This window comes from Watersipora subatra, chromosome 7 (assembly GCF_963576615.1).
Source record: "Watersipora subatra chromosome 7, tzWatSuba1.1, whole genome shotgun sequence".
Taxonomy (NCBI): Eukaryota; Metazoa; Bryozoa; class Gymnolaemata; order Cheilostomatida; family Watersiporidae; genus Watersipora; species Watersipora subatra.
In genome coordinates, this window is record NC_088714.1 from 19,573,167 (window position 1) to 19,589,612 (window position 16,446).

The 16,446-nt window shown below is 33.5% G+C and overlaps 1 protein-coding gene and 1 pseudogene across 1 annotated transcript in view; both read right to left on the reverse strand.

Annotated features, from left to right (window-relative positions):
* The window catches only part of LOC137400512 (peroxidase mlt-7-like), a 29,138-nt gene extending 18,618 nt beyond the window's left edge, over positions 1 to 10,520 (reverse strand). Inside the window, exons 1-5 of the mRNA XM_068086839.1 lie at positions 10,500 to 10,520; positions 10,067 to 10,194; positions 7,510 to 7,682; positions 3,191 to 3,385; positions 440 to 619 (exon numbers count right to left, since the gene is read on the reverse strand). Coding sequence (XP_067942940.1) covers positions 440 to 619; positions 3,191 to 3,385; positions 7,510 to 7,682; positions 10,067 to 10,194; positions 10,500 to 10,520 — 697 coding nt within the window. The remainder of the gene's footprint in view (positions 1 to 439; positions 620 to 3,190; positions 3,386 to 7,509; positions 7,683 to 10,066; positions 10,195 to 10,499) is intronic.
* A 2,760-nt stretch (positions 10,521 to 13,280) lies between these two features.
* On the reverse strand, positions 13,281 to 13,533 carry LOC137401273 (small nucleolar RNA U3; annotated as a pseudogene).
* Between the last annotated feature and the right edge of the window lie 2,913 nt (positions 13,534 to 16,446).

Genomic DNA, 16,446 nt, shown 5'->3' on the forward strand with positions numbered 1-16,446 from the left:
CTTTAACATTAAACATTTCAGCCCCCCTGTTGAAGGCACAGAGCCTATTCATGCAAAATTCGAATGAAAACCGGCTAAAAAATATTGAAGCTTTTATGCGAACTAACAGAAACACACAATGACAAATTGGCATTTCTTAATATAAATTATAGTATGCAGTTCACTTAAATGCTTCTATAGTTTTCCTTTCAATTCTTCAATATTGTATTCACACCGGGATTAACTAGCGCCACACATGCTTAGCTTCCCACACAAAACTGCTAAGCTAAAAACAGAAGTTGTTACTAATCATGCTTAACAAGGTCTGTCATTAGCATTTATCAGCAAAACCTATTTGCAATCGACATCGGTTGGCTTTAGTAACAGTTACCTTCTAGAACACTTTTTTGCAGCTGTCATTAAAGTCTTAAGTTTGCGTTTACAGTAACCAATCACCTACCCTCAACATCTGAAATGTGGGTGAACTCATGAGCTGAAAATTGACCCCACTGCATAATCTCTGAATTCAACCCTTCAAAGTTGAGTATAACATTGGTAGTTGTGACTGTTGTAGAGATTGTTCTTGGCGAGGTCAAAGGGCGATGAGAAGAGTGTTCAAGCTGCCTGATCTCCCCAGCACCTTTGATAAAAACATCCGATAATGTCATTTTATTATAAGTAAACATTCAAGAAGCTGTAGCAATATTTAAACACTTTTTGATTCAAAATTAGCCAATGTTTAAAGTAAATGTTTATTACTGCACACCTATGATACATACAACATAAAGTTGAAAAAATTATTTATTATTCATGTGGCAGATTAGAAGAATTGCCAGCATTCACAGTCATATATTCTCTTAAATAGTCAACGATACTGCAGACTGCATTGCTAAGTAAGTTTTCTCTTGTTCTCCAAATACCAAAAGGGCAGCATGTTCAGTTTGTTACCAAGAGGCTGAAGATAGCAGTGTCAAATTGCAGCTTTTATTAATGTAGTAAAATGAACTTTTGAGTATTTCCTTCTTAGCAATAGCGAAAACATACTCACAAAACTTTAATTATGTAAAAATCATCAATTTGGAAGACCTTAAAATGTCTATATAGATAGTAGATCTCAGTATATAGATCACAGCTGCAGATCTCTTATATAATTACTAATAGACGACTCTAACAGTTCACCAGTTTCTACTTTGTTTACAGAGATTTAATTCAGCGCTAAACTGTTGAACTTGTATTCTCATTAAATTTTCAAAAAACTTAAAGTAGCCATTTCAGTTATAACAATTAAAATAAGTATATAATTAGTGTATATTTGTGTATATTAATGTACAATAAATAATAATAAGTAATTATTACTTTTTATAGACAAGTATACATTGACAGTTGTGTTGTGAGTCTGAATGATTTGTTGTCAATACAAACATAATTTATTTACAAAATTGTAAAACTAAGAGCCTTATTAACAAAAATGTTCTTGTGACAATTGTCAAAATTGTCACTGTAATAGATTATATTTCACATATGCTTCTCCTTAGCAGGTCCTAAAGCAATAGTTTGTTTTACAGTCTTTTTATTACAAAATGTGTCAGGTCAGTCTAGTTTGTAGTCAAGGAATCTGCTTGTCTATTACCATCTATGATATGCTGATGCACAGCCTGATTCACTCCTGTATTCTTAGCTATTGACTTTGGCTGTCATACTACCTATTATGTCTATTATCCAGTAATTTTAGCCATAGTAGTTTCCTTTTTTGATACCATTTATAATAGGTAATGTATCCTTAGAAAGTACTAGTAGGTTATTTTTGTATTATATAGTTTAACAGAATTGCAGGTATATTACAGGAAAAGTAGTAGGCTGAGAGTCTTAATTTCTGAAGGCAATGTGCATTTTAGGAGGCATTTTAAGTGGTTGATATGACAACCTATTTGTTTACTACAAAATTCTTGGTAACACAGTCTATTTGAGAAACAGATGTAGGCCAGCCCATTGCCTTTTTGTTGTAGAATGAACTAGATACTGCCAGGTTTTGCACAATGTGCTTGCCTATTTGATTTGCTAATATAACCAACTATTTGTTGACAACATAATTGCTAGTAGCACATCTTATTTGACTAGTAAAAATAGGCTCATTTCAATTTTGCCGAAGAAGAGACTAATGTTTCACAGTTGAAACTTTTTAACAGCATGTGTTTCATATACATAACAACCAAATTCATCGATAGAATTAGCCATAAGAGTTTTCTGCTCTGAGAGCGCTTATAATCGATAGTGTAACAGATTTTTTAAAGATGTACTACCAAGTTATTCTTTTTCATTTTTAGCAGTTTTGAAATTAGGTGTTTAACACCACTGTATGAATCTTGCATAATAAATGAAAATCTATCCATACATAGTCTAAGAGAGAACTTAATTTCAGTAAGCACTACACTCACTAATTGAAATTGTTAAGAGCTTAGTTGTTGACGACTGAGTTGCTGGTAACGCAGTCTATTTAGTAATAGAAATAGACTGTGTTACCAGACTGCTGATCACCTTTTTGTTGTAGGATGGTCTTTCTTAATCTTTGATGTATCTTTACTATAATAATTCTTTTTTTATTTGATTTGTGATTTATTTTCATCAACAAAAATAGTTAATCAAAAGAAAAAGCTGGAAGAGTGATGAAGCCCAAAATACGCAATAGCATAGCTAGTCGTGGCACTGGGCTTGCCTGTGAGCCGTGTTTGTCTGTCTGTCCAAAACCACTCAGAGAGTGTTAGAAAAAAGATTGCCTGGCATAGAAATGTCACTCAGATAATCTATTTGGTAGTCACGCACACTATTAATTGCACTATTGATTACCTAACGAAATCACGTTATAATTGTGCACATACTGTTTACATATGCCATGCACATGCACATTACATTACCATGCACATTACTTTCCGTATACTAGGTAGTATTCAGGAACGTTTGCTCTAGCCTCCTTGTTTTATTTAATTAGGCCCCCTTTTTTTTAAATAATCACAACTGACAGTTTTTTATAATTGTTATAAATCATTATATCAACTCTACTTACTCTAAATATTTTGCCCATTAGATTCAATTAGACTATACTTGATATTAGAACATCGAAAAAGCTAATAGAATTTGACTCTGGTCAGTAGCAACTTGCTGAGTTAAAACAAAACAATCCAATAAAATGATAGCTACAACTAATAGTACACACCATCTTGATAAGCGGGAGGCAATATCCTGGTGTATGGTGTTCCAACCATACCCCATGTTTTTCTCCCCTCTTTCAGGTTAGTGCAACGAGCTGTTGGTTCTCTGAAGCTGGTGTTGCAGAAAATCTCATTGGCATCATCATACTCGCAGGATGAGAAAAATTCCGCATCAACACGCAACTTGCTCTGTAGCATCTCTGTAAAAACGAGAAACACTGAAATGAAAAATTAAAACATAAAAATTTTAGCCATAAAGATAAAAATTGGATGTTGTCACAAGTTCAGCTAGATATCAATAACTGATAATCACAATAATATTTACTACTTAAATCACCTTAATTTAGAAATTTGGTTTTACTGGGCTCGTATGTTGCATCACTTGGGGATATTTAATTAATGTTTAAACTAAAAACTTAATTTTTGAAAATACGACTAAAGTGTATATCTCTAATAAGAATTAAATTTTTTTCTCAAAAAAATTGTGTTCAAAATAATAAAATTTTAAACCATAATTTAGCTACAGTTTGTCACAGTCGGTTTCATTTTCCTTACAGTGTTTGTAGCTGCCATAAAATAAAACTGTATGCAGAAACCAGTTATTACCTGGGCTTATTGAGTTGAGATCTTCTTCAAAGTATCTTGAACTGTCAAATCCAGTCCTGCAATCAGCTAGACTTGTGTTTAAGGCTTTCAAAATTGCACAGTAAGTATAGTTTTACACATTTTGTGTAAAAAAAAGCTCTTCGTAATATTTGAATAATATTGCTCTTACGGCAATTTATAGGGAAGCTTTTTTCACACTCATCATAGTAGCAATTATTGTGTAAATTATAAAGAGCTCAACCAGTAAAATGTGTAGAGAATATTTTAAACAATATATAGAGAAATTTAGTTAGCTTAGTAAATAAGTAAATCTGTATGTAATGTTTTGTTACTATTGTCTAAGGATAAGAGATGCTTGTTTGTAACTTTAAGCCATTCAAGGTTGTTATTCTTAGCATGATATGTTACATTGGTTTTTAGTAACATGCCGATTAAGCAAAAATATGACAACTCCAATATAATTTTAATAATTTTTCTATTAGGTGTCAGTGTTAACCGATTGTTAACCTTTTATAAACTAACAGTTTTTAGTACACCAAAATGTACGTAATGCTGATTTTGCTTGAAACTAGTTTCTCAAAAATCTATAATCTATTATCTAAAAACTCCAAAACTTAATTATTATCTTTACTTGAGTTGTTGATAGTTGTCTCCACCATGCTTTGACAACTTCATGTTAAATATTTCAATAATATTTTTGATTCAGTTTCAAAATTACTGTTGTTACCATTTTTAGCCAAAGTTGTCATACTGCAAATAAAAAATTTTTTTTTAAATATTTAAAAAAAATTATGAGAAAGCTCAATATTGAAATAATAATATGTGAGAGACGTTTAGAATATATTAAAAACACAATTCAAGCTATAAAACTTGCACTTAACAAAGTTACTGTAAAATATGAAAATAAAAAATATATATTAAACTAGAAAATAAATGTTTAAACTTCTGCATTACTAAGTATTAAATCTTTAATAAATGCAAAATTCAAATGCAAAACTCCAGCTGATCTGTTGTTAATTAAGCCAGAATGATTTCCCACTAAAACTAACATCATCACCGCTGTATGAACTGAGGGTATGGGTTCTGTAGTGTATGCAAGTGCAGCCTGAATGCTGTACCTGATCGGATAAATTTAAAACGTCTTGTCTAAATCGTCCAACTGCAAAGTGGCTTTTAAAAATTTTTTTAATTTTTTACTTCAGTCTATAACACTAGGATTCTTCATAAAGTTTTAAAAGAGTTATTTTTTTGGGATTTGAACCACTTCAATTCAATGTTGTTAGTCAAACATTGAAGATATAATAAACTACAGTATAGTGATTAAGGTGAATACATACCACTTTGAGGGAACATCCTGTAAAAGAGATAAAACATACTAAATTGTATTATTCTGCAAACTATAAAATCTTAAACAGAATGTTGAATATTTCAAAAGATAAAAACTTTTTGATTATTCTATTCTGAAAAACCAATGCAAGAGTGTTCATAGTAAGTACGTGAACATAGTCTTAAAATAACAACTTAATTATTAGTTTTGAAAGCTATAATATTCTTTGTATAATTTTGTGCCTAAACTTCAAGTGTAGCTGCAATGCTAAATAAACAAACTAATAATATAACATACAAATGGGGATAAATAGCAGAGAAAATTTACACACATTAATATTATTCTAAAGCCTCAAAACTTTGCTAATCATCAGTAATATTAGCTTGAGTTGTGAAAGTAATGAAGACATTTACCTTTATGTTTAGGGCGAGAACAGCAGAGGTCATTATTAACAACCTAAAACAATTAAATGTACAGTGCGAGAACAGCAGAGGTCATTATTACCAACCTAAAACAATTCAATGTTTAGGGCGAGAACAGCAGAGGTCATTATTACCAGCCTAAAACAATTAAACGTCTACCAAACATTTCAATAATTCTAACTAAATAGTAGAATGTTGTCATAAATAAATTTAAAATCATATTTTCTGTAAGCTTGCCATAATATCATAAGCTTACTACCAAATCTCAACTTACCATTGCAAGATGCGCCATGTATAATTGGCCATGTTTACTCAAGCTATTTGCCCCGCTGTTCGATATTCAATAAAGTATCAAGCCTTCTTCAGCTTATATATGAAGTCAGAAAAGAAGTATGCCACTTGACCTGATTCTACGCTAAGAAAAGGTTGGATCTAATCCGTTGCTATAGAACCACATCACATTTTTATGGTACTTACCCCCTCAGCAGCTTACTAATAAGTCCAAAATAAAAATACATGTAGATATTGTGCAGTTTAGGCTGAGCTTATCTTAGTTAGGTTTCACATGCTTTTGAATACTTACGGCTAGGTTTTTAACACATTAAGATGTTAAGAAGAAACTAGAGAGGCTACAGTATATTTATTTGGTGACAGAATAACCTCAGGCACAGAACAGAAAAAAAGAACAACGTCAAGTGTAATGCCAGTCTTTAAATAAAATTAGAAAAGGCTCCAGACCAATTGTGCAAGCTTTTGTAAAAAAATAAAGCTATGGGTTACATTGTATTATGTAGTAGATTTTAGACAAGCAATAAATGCCGCTCTTGTTTTTATGCACAGCTTTTTAAACAGAAAGTGCAAGAATATGTATTACTATAAAAAGAATTGGCAAGCAAATATTTATACAAACACTTTCGATATCATTTCATCCAGTTTATTGTCATTGCGGTTAAATGTAGAGGTATTTTTTTATTTCAGTAACAAAGTGAAGGGGTATAGACAACTGGCTAGCATGTTTCTAAAACTATGCGTGTGCAACACTTCGGGTTTGGTATTTGAGTGCGTAGAGGACTGCTAGATTATTTGCGGTTCACCTTTTACCAAGTCTAAATACTATGTTGAAATTTTTTTTAAATAGATGTGTTTTAGCCGTAGATATAGTAAACCCTAAATATGCGAATAATCAAAATAAATGAGGCCTATAATTAGCATGACGCAACGTCATGGTGATGTGTAACGTGAATCAGCTGATCTATGAACTCCTATTGACTTAACACTAAAACCTGCACAATTATTCCATAGTTTGTGCATGTGAGACTGCATATTTTATTGAAAATAAATAAAACTTATATAGGCCTAATGACTTTGGATGAGAAAGGCAAGAATCTTACACACATGGTAATGAATAATACCAATGATTTAGAAGCTTCTATATCATTGATAATACAAAGAGTGACCAAATAGAAATTAAACTAATAACAAACTAATGAATCAAATGAGATTTAGAAGCAGTTAAGTGGGACCACTGTGTTAAACACCCATTAGACATGACTGAAAATAACTAGACAAGATAGTTTTTGTCTAAGGTTGGTTGAACTAGATTCCTGCTTTGAAGCAGCATAGTTTATTCTGATTTTAATATAACGATTTACTATAGTTTTGAGTAGACTGTTGGCATGCACTGTGCATCTAAAACCTTGATTGAGGTTATGTAATAAGACATATGTGTTATTGTCTGTGATGTTACTTGTTTAAAAGCTCTCTGTGGGATATCATAGCTCTCCATGTGTGAACGTAAGCACTTTTCTGCAGCAATACGTATTCGGCCTATCTATGGTGTCACAAATCCTCCTCAGTTTTTAACTGAGATTAGGGTTGTGTCATCACTACTTCTACTTCCAACTATTTCTACATCGGTCAAGAACTTGATACAGTCATCACATTTGAGTTAGAAAAAATTCCTCATCACCGAACTCCTCATCTTCACCTTCCTCAGCCTTTGTCTCTTCCTTCTTCTTTCTAACCAGAGAATGTAGCAGGAGTTGGCCGGTTTTTTCAGCCCTGCACACATCCAGATCAATACAGTTAGCATTGGGACTTGGTGTGATATCTGCTTTTATGAGCAGTGCTTGAAGTGCAGATCTAAAGCACTACATATCCAGGTTATTGTTATAGCCACCCTACCTTTTTCATGATAGATCGTATAGTGGAAAACATAGTCTTAATGTGATCTTGGTTGATCTTAAAGGTTAAGAAGTAGTTGATGTAAGGGTAGTTGCTGAAAAGACAGTGAGCAATGTCATGTACGTATTTGGCTGCTGACTCAAAACCAATGATAAAAGTTTTCCTAATATTTTTCACTAGCAGCTTTTCGCTTGGTGCCTTTAATTGGCATAGATAGCTTATGATATTGTTGAGAACTTCTTGTTTTGAGTTGAAGTTCTGTCTTGTTATGGGCAATTCAGGATATACCTGGGGTGTTGTAGTCGCTTCTGATGACATTTCACTGAGAATTTGGTCTTGCTGTTACGTTTATGACTTGAAAACTAGTATGACAACCATGCTTTTACTGCTAAACTCATTGCTTAATAGAAGGCTCTGAAGCTGTGATGCACATCACTGCGACGTAACGTCGTGAAAACAACAGCCAATTATAGACCTTACTTTTGCTCCATTGTAATGATAACTATTCGCCAATCTAGGGTTTACTATATCTATGGTTTTAGCAGACAAATGCTTTTTGTATTAACTTCAAATTGTGTTGCTCATCAATTGTAGTAGCTATCAATGGAATACAAGAACAATTTGTAAATGACGTATTGAAGCAATACAGAATTTTTTGCTCAATTACTTTTTTAAAGTAATGACTCAAACTGATTATGCTTGTCTACATAGAATAAAACCAGATAAACTGTCACATACCTGTTTTCAAAATCAAATTTTGTCGTAATCAAAGATATTTGTAGCTGATAAAGCAATTTTCGCACTTGTAATCTGCAGTCAAAATATTTGGACATTTAACTCAACAAACTAAAGATGTATTTCAAACTAAAAAATCAGTTCGTTCTGCTTGATGTTTTAAAAGCAAACTTGAATTACTTACTCAAAGTGCTGAAAATATATACTGGGGATATCTAGTTAACAATAGAGTTATCTTGTTCATAACTTGGTACTGACTTATGTTTCCAAGCTGTACTGAGACTACAATAGAGTTATATTGTTCATCCCCAAGTATGGACATATGTTTCCAAGACGTACTGAAGCTGTCTAGGTAGCAATAAAGTTATCTTTTTTATACCTTGGTATTGATGCATGTTTCCAAGAATATCATAACTGGGTCAAGAAGTTCTCTAAAGTGTAGGGCACCATAAAATTATAACAACACTTAATGAATATTCAAAGGTTATGAAGTATCATAAAATTATTGCAACAGCTCTGCTTCTTTGAGAACGAAGCTCATCTAAACACAGAAGATAAATTTGTTTCCCCGATATTCCGATTTAGCATGGTTAATAGTTTTTAACCTTAAACAGATGTTACTTTTAAAGATGAGCAAAGCGGTCATAGATTATTTCTGCTATAATTCAGTTTTAGACAACTAGTGTCCTATTTTTCTTTGCAAAAAGGTAGCATTTATTACACAGTTTTACTTGCTGGTGTTTGCTGGGCGCACTTTCTTGTTAAGGTATCAGAAAAGGTCAAAAGTTCAGTGCATTGAATAAGTGTGAAAAATAGAATGTGCAGCAGCATCCTTGTATTTCCTCATCAGGTCAGCCTTTGCTAAACTCTGCACAAGAATATTTTATTTTATATTTACGATATTTAAAAGGTTGGTGATTGTTCTTGCATTTGACAATGCTTATTAACTTGCTTTTAGTGTTAACACGTTCAAGTCTGGTCGCTTTTGTACAATCCTCCCCCCAGTGGCTGGCCGCTTCTGAGGTTTTCTATTTATATAATATGTCTACCATAATGCTAGTAAAGCTGGGTATGAGCACACCATTGTGAAACTGAGAACGTGATCTTTCATATCATACTAAATATGTGTTTATTCTAATGAATCTAATTTATGTAACTTTAGGACAAAGAATGCCTTTTCGAACCAAAAATGATAATTTTCGTAAACAGAGTACAAGGTATTGTTTATTGCAGTAAATACTTTGATTGTATTTTATTTACTTTTATTTATGTCTGACATGACATATTGTTATTTTGCGTTGAGCCTATGATAAGGCAAAAACAGTCAACACATAATAGTCTGTTTTAGAATTGCTCTCGCTTATTTCCGGTTCGTGGTGATCAACATCATTCATATCCATAGGCATTTCACTATCTGATTTGGATCAATCACCAACTCTCCTATCTGCTTCGTTATTGTAATCTAATACAATTATAATGGTTTTGTAGCTATTATTTATAAATTTATGAATAGCCCACAGCTTGCTTCCAAAATCGGCCGGTTGGGGCAGAAGTGGATTGGAAAAGGAGGAATATCCCCCCACACCCCACCCCTTCAATCACCTCACCCCTTCAATCCCCCACACCCCACCCTTTCCATCTTTTCATACTCCAGACCTGCCCTCTCCAACAGAGAAAAGGGGTGGGAAATATTTGCAAGTAGAATGCAAAATATCCTATTTTGCAGCAGTATACCCTATAGAAGCAGTTTTAGAACTAGTCTAGTAATCTACTACTATTAGTCAGTAGTCACTTACATACCCAATAATAGTTTGGCCAAAGCAACCAATCATATAAGAAGTGAGTGTGACCAAAGATTGGACTAACAAGATGAGTTACAACAATCAGGAGTCTATCAGTGAGTAACTCTAAATCACCCATTAGTCAAGCCATGTCTTGACAAACTAAATAAAGTGAAATTGCACTGACATCTTTTACTCACTCAAGCTGTGATTTTAATCTACTGTGACTAATTCTGAGAGTATTTTCAATTTTACTCACCTTCCTCATCGTCAGAGTCATCTACATCTACTTCACTATCACTTTCATTTACCAACTCATCAACAATTGCAGCTATTTCTTTGATGTAGACAAAATCCTACCAGTTTTCTCAAACTTTTAAAAAATTGAGAAAGTTACAATTCTGATATGGCCTGAGGCTTTTGCAAATATTTCCAGTTTCATTTAACATATTGGCAAAATTCTTTTTTGTATGCAAAGCTAAAACTCACGGCTATCAGAATATTGGCAATATTAGCTTATCCGAGGTCAAGAACTAATACCATGAACTAACATAACCTAACAAAACTAACATAACATAACGGTCAAATTAATTCGATGTCAGCCACTTGGAGAGGGCAACTCCAATCGAGATAATTCGATGTCAGTCTTGAAAGGGTTAACCGAGATGATCTATTCTATAACAGAAAGTTGCAGATATACACTATAATATTCTGACCCATCGCCATTCGTCCCATTAAAGGTTTGCAGAACTTACCTCATCGACTTCTTTTGATATACTTGGCTAGAGCGTGGCGACAGTCTGCTTCAAATTTTAGTCAGCCACAGCAGTTTCTTTTCATATTCATTTTGCTAAATTGATTTGCACTGGCTTACTGAAGACCTTTCTTGAGCACCCTCAAGCGTGTAAACAATTGCCTTCTACCCTGAAGCTAATAAAACTATCGGCACAGTTTGGCTAGCCAGCTTGAAGCAATGTTATGACCCAATACCAATATTTTTACAATTTTCTTTTCAATACAAAGTATTCAAAGCCACTCACACGTTTTGGTACTACAGGAACTAACACCGTTTGACTTCAGACCTGCGGTTGTGTTTACTAAAATGAGATCATAAGGCCAAAGCAATCGCTAAAGCATCAGATCAAATAATATTTGTTAGCATACAATAGAAACACAAGAGAAGTATTGTATGCAGTACTGTACTTAGTAATGATTTAATGAAGGCTAGGTGAAGCCATTTTTGCACACCCATGACATCAGCTTGTGGTTTAGCTCCAGGATCTCTTAAGCTTATCAACGTGTTTGAAAAGTTTGTCAATGAGTTGAATAACTTTGTACTATTTGCTAGTCTGTGTAGAAGTTTTTTTTGTGCATTAATAATATGGTCAGAGATAATTCTAAGATGCTGCTAAGTTGGAGTCATTTTTAAACATATTTCGATGATAGTTTTTGGAATGTCAGTAAAAACTAATATGAACTCTAGGTTTACTTCTTGTTTGGTTTATTTGCATTGATCATAAACAATCTGAAATTAGTAACAACAAAAAAGAAAAAAATACATATAGAAATATTTTATCAATCAAGACTATTAACCCAAAATGCTGTGAAAGAATCACTAAAAATAATGATATCGTAGCAAAGTTTTTGTGCCAGTTATAATAGCATTGAGCAGAATGACAGCTTTTTCAACCTACTCTCATTTTATGCTCTGTCAATATTTACTATAATAAAAGACCAGCCGAATGCCTAGAGTGGCTAATAAAATAATTATGTAATGACTTTGAGTAATTTACCCGGAAAGCTAAATCTTTGCTAAAACAAATCCAACAATTTGGGTCAGCTTAACAATCATTACCCGTAACAGTCAGCAGTGCTAATTATTAACCTCAAGCAAGTGCTTTAGAAGCATGAGTATCTTAACCAATGCAATGACTATTTGCTCAATTAATCCATTGTAGTCTGTGTAGCTTAAATGGTCAAGTTTGTCATGAAGACTCTCGTATAGATTAACTAGTTAATATTGGTCTGTTGCAGAGCTCATGGTACCAGAGTCTTCAAAGCCTTGTTTATGAAACAAGAGCTCTAGGAGCATCTCTATTCTTTACATATTCTGGTGAGAAAATGCCATACCTTGAGCTATGGGTACTAAGTTGTAAACAGTCACTCAAGTTGAAGTAGCTGTACACTAAACTTGATATCTCACGATGGCCTCGTCTAAATGACACTCTTCTCAAATTCTTCAGCGTATTGAGATGCTAAATTGTACTTTACAGATCAAACGAATTTGTCTGCAGTCTAGTTAGAAGATGGTCTCTGCCTTTAGGTACCTGATGACGTGCTTAATGATGACCATCATTTGATAATAATGATGATAACTATTATTTCACAATAGTTGGCTCAAGATACTTGACCTATTTGGGTCGATTTGTTTTTCCTTTGGCAATGCGCTTATTTGTTAGGTCAGGCTCTGCGATATCAACCTGCTTTTGGTAATACACGTAACCCGGTATTACATGTGCATGGGCCTGGTAGATGACAACTAAAACTTTCAACCTTCATACAAATGAAGAAGAAAAAATAAGCTCAGCAAATAACCTGTCGGAATGCTCCCTGATACAACACCATCATATTGCTCAACTCATATCTAAGGCAAAAAATTAATACTTGCTATTGTCCAATTATAAGTCAGTATTCTGTGCAGTCATTGTACAATCATTCAATCGAATTTTATATTTACATGTTTATGTACATTGATTTTGTTCACTCGCATTAGTATATAGATTATCTTGAGTTTGTTCGTTAATGCAGCAATACGAAATTGTGCAGGCTAGAGTTTAACATCAGTTGTTCAAAAGTATCAGTTGATGTTTACTTAAATTTCCATTTTTTGACAGAAATGCACAGATCGTCACCTGATGTGACCATTAAGTATCGTCACCTGATGTGATGCTGTTCTAACATCTCATTGGTTTGTTTGGTCATTCTGCAAAAAGTGTAGGCGGAACTCACTTTTCCCATTTTAATACTTTATGGCAGAGAAACCACTCAGAATATGCTAGTTCCTTCCTCCAACATATAAACTGACTAGAGCTGACACACGATCGTCAATAGCAGTGAGCAGTCAATACAGCAAATGACACTCAGAGCTCGCTTTACGCTCAGGATTGGTGGAGGATTGTCAGGATTGTTCAGCTAGCATTGTTCCTTCTCATCTTGGTTTGGGTTAGAACACAGCATGATGTGGAAATCCTTGCGGTTCATACTATAGAACTGGTTCCTATGAGTGTGATCTCACCTTAAAGGTTGACTTGCAACAAAATTCACATTACAGTTATTTTGTATCAAAAGGTTCACCATGTCTTACTCTGCTGTGTTGTAGGTGCAAAATAGGTGGAAATGTGACTACAAGCTTTCAAAAACGAACAGTTGATTGCAGCCATCACGAAACCGCTGTAGATCGGAATCAGTTTATTTCTCTGACGTAGTCATTTCATTTGGTTATTGTTTTGACACGTGATGTTCTCATGTGAATAGAAAGGCCAATAAAAGGCTCAATATAAATCTTCTCGTAGCACTAGTTTATAACACACACTTCGGGTTTTACCGAAGGCCCCGTATCAAATATAGATGCTCACTACTTTACAGTTTTGTTTCGGCTTGGTCTAATCGTCTAGTGGTAATCTGATCATTTGACCCATACTTCCTGCCAAACAGCGCGAATAATTTCTGCAGCATTTTTCGACTATTACAGGCAACCAACAGGCTTGTTATGTTAATCAGACAATGATATGTACTCCTTCAAGCTAAGGTTAAAAAATTAAACCAATTTTTCCGGTAGGTTATAAGATATCAGTACTGAAAGTGACAGGATAACAATGACGAAGAACATTAGACATGGTTTTATTGGATCCGTGAAGTACAGTATAGCTGTGAAAATATTTCAATGAAAGAGGTTGCATGAAAGTGTAAACAGAAGCCATCTTGTACAACAACTACCATTTGAGCCATTTTGAAAAGAGATTCTTATCTACAGCAGTTTTGTGATGGCTGTGATTAACTGTTCATTTTGGATACTTACAAGGCAATTACTTTGATAATTTTAAGAGCCTGTAATAACATTTTACATATATTGCACCCACAACATAGCAGAGTAAGACATGGTGAATCTTTTGATGTCAATAGCTGTATGTGAGATTTGCTGAGAAAAACAAAGATGGAGCCAGTCTTATTTGTTACAATTAACTAGTTCATTCCAGTGCAACAATTAAATTCAACACAACCGTAATTTTATGATGTTGTTTTAGCAAAACAAACATTTAAAAAAAATTTACTGAAACAATAACTAACTAAGTTTAAAACATTACTTTAAAACTTTTGATGACAAACACTAATCAAGTAGCTAGCAAGGGAGACAAATCTTTTAGTAGCAACAATTTTCAATTTACTTCCATTATGCGTTGCTTTGGGTGTGCATTTTGAACATACTTCCGCCTAAATGATTGTTTTAGGAACATCCACCACTGAAAATAATCTTTCAATGGAAAGATTTGTCAAACCATATTTTGTTAAAAAAATGTTTCTATTGTTAATCATTATTGATAGAAATAATTACAGCATTACCATTTTAAATGTCACTTTGAAAATACTTGGTAAAATTGGTTTCAACAAATTTTATTGACCGATAAATTAGTTTGCTAATTCAATGTTTATAAATAACCCAACCGAGTCAGAGTTAACAAATCAATAGCCAAGTAGGTAAGCACCATTTCATTAAACTGGTTGAAGACAAACACTAATTAAGTAAGTGGCAAGGGAGACAAATCTTCATCAAGTAACATTCTTCTCTCTGTATTGTCTAATATACCTATAGGTATAGTCTTTTTCAGGTATTTTGGCATGTTTTGTATGCTTACTAATGTGCACAATCGAGTTTGGGGCAATACTCTAACTAAAAGTGGTGATTAAAATAATGTATTGAGCAACATGTTTCAATTATTACTCATCCTAATAAAGATTACCGATTTGATTTAATTAATTTATTGAATTGATTAATGAATTAATAACTATTTGAATTAACTTTTTACTTAATCGTAATAATGCTTGAGAAGTAGGCCCTATACTAGTTTTTATGAGTGTTTTCAGTAAGACTAGGAACGCATAAAGGAAAGACAATCAATTGTTTTTCCTTCCATATGACATAATTAATAATGCGAGTGACTAAACTGGTAGAGCGGAACCTGAATACACAACAAATCTGCTTATTCCAGTGCGGATGCACTAAAACTAATTGTGTGATAGAAGTTGAAGGAACTGCACAGGATGAGAGTTGCTCCTCAGTTATCTAGTTGTACAAAAACAGCATCACTTTTACATCGAAAACAAAAGACTAGCAATAACTAAAAAAGGAAACCTAAAGCTACCACTGAGTATCTCAATGGTAGCTTTAGGTATTAGTAGCTCAATGAGTCAATCTCACCAATGAGATTAACTAAAATCAGTCATGTTCGGTATTTGGGGATTGTGCATACACACCAATCCACACTAACAAAAATAGGACACCCTGGTTATCCCAGTAGGAATAGTATCAGGGTGCTGGAAGTGTCAGACTCCAAGGAAATCCACCTTCATGATCATGGATTTCACCCTACTCGTTCCAAAGCATTACAGCTGGTGAAGCGGAACCTGATTAGACAACAAATCTGCTTATTCCAGTGCGGATGCACTAAAACTAATTATATTTACTCTAATTTAAAGTTAAATAATTAAATTTACACTTCTGTTAAAATAAGTTGTAAATTGGAACTAACAAATAATATTAGATTTGATAATAGTCAACGCTATTAAAGCTAAAATGTATCTTAAAATTCTGGTATCTCGGAGGAGATAATTACCAAATATTTCCGCATCATTTGAGAACATGAACCAAGCATCAAGTAATGGCTTACAAGCAAAAGCTATGTACCGAATCCATGATCTGTTTTCCTTATTGCCAGTGCAAGTACATAAGTCAAGTACATAAGTTAATTCAAGGCGCAAAATTCAAAGTTTATTCGCCTTATTTATGGTTTAGAAAAGAGAGTTAATCTGTCTATAAATAAACAGCCTACATTCTGTTAAAGACAGTTATCACATTTCTTTTTTCCTTTTGCCTCTTCTTCTCCTCATTTTATTTAATTATTAGCCTAAAAATCTCCTTCTCTCGCTCT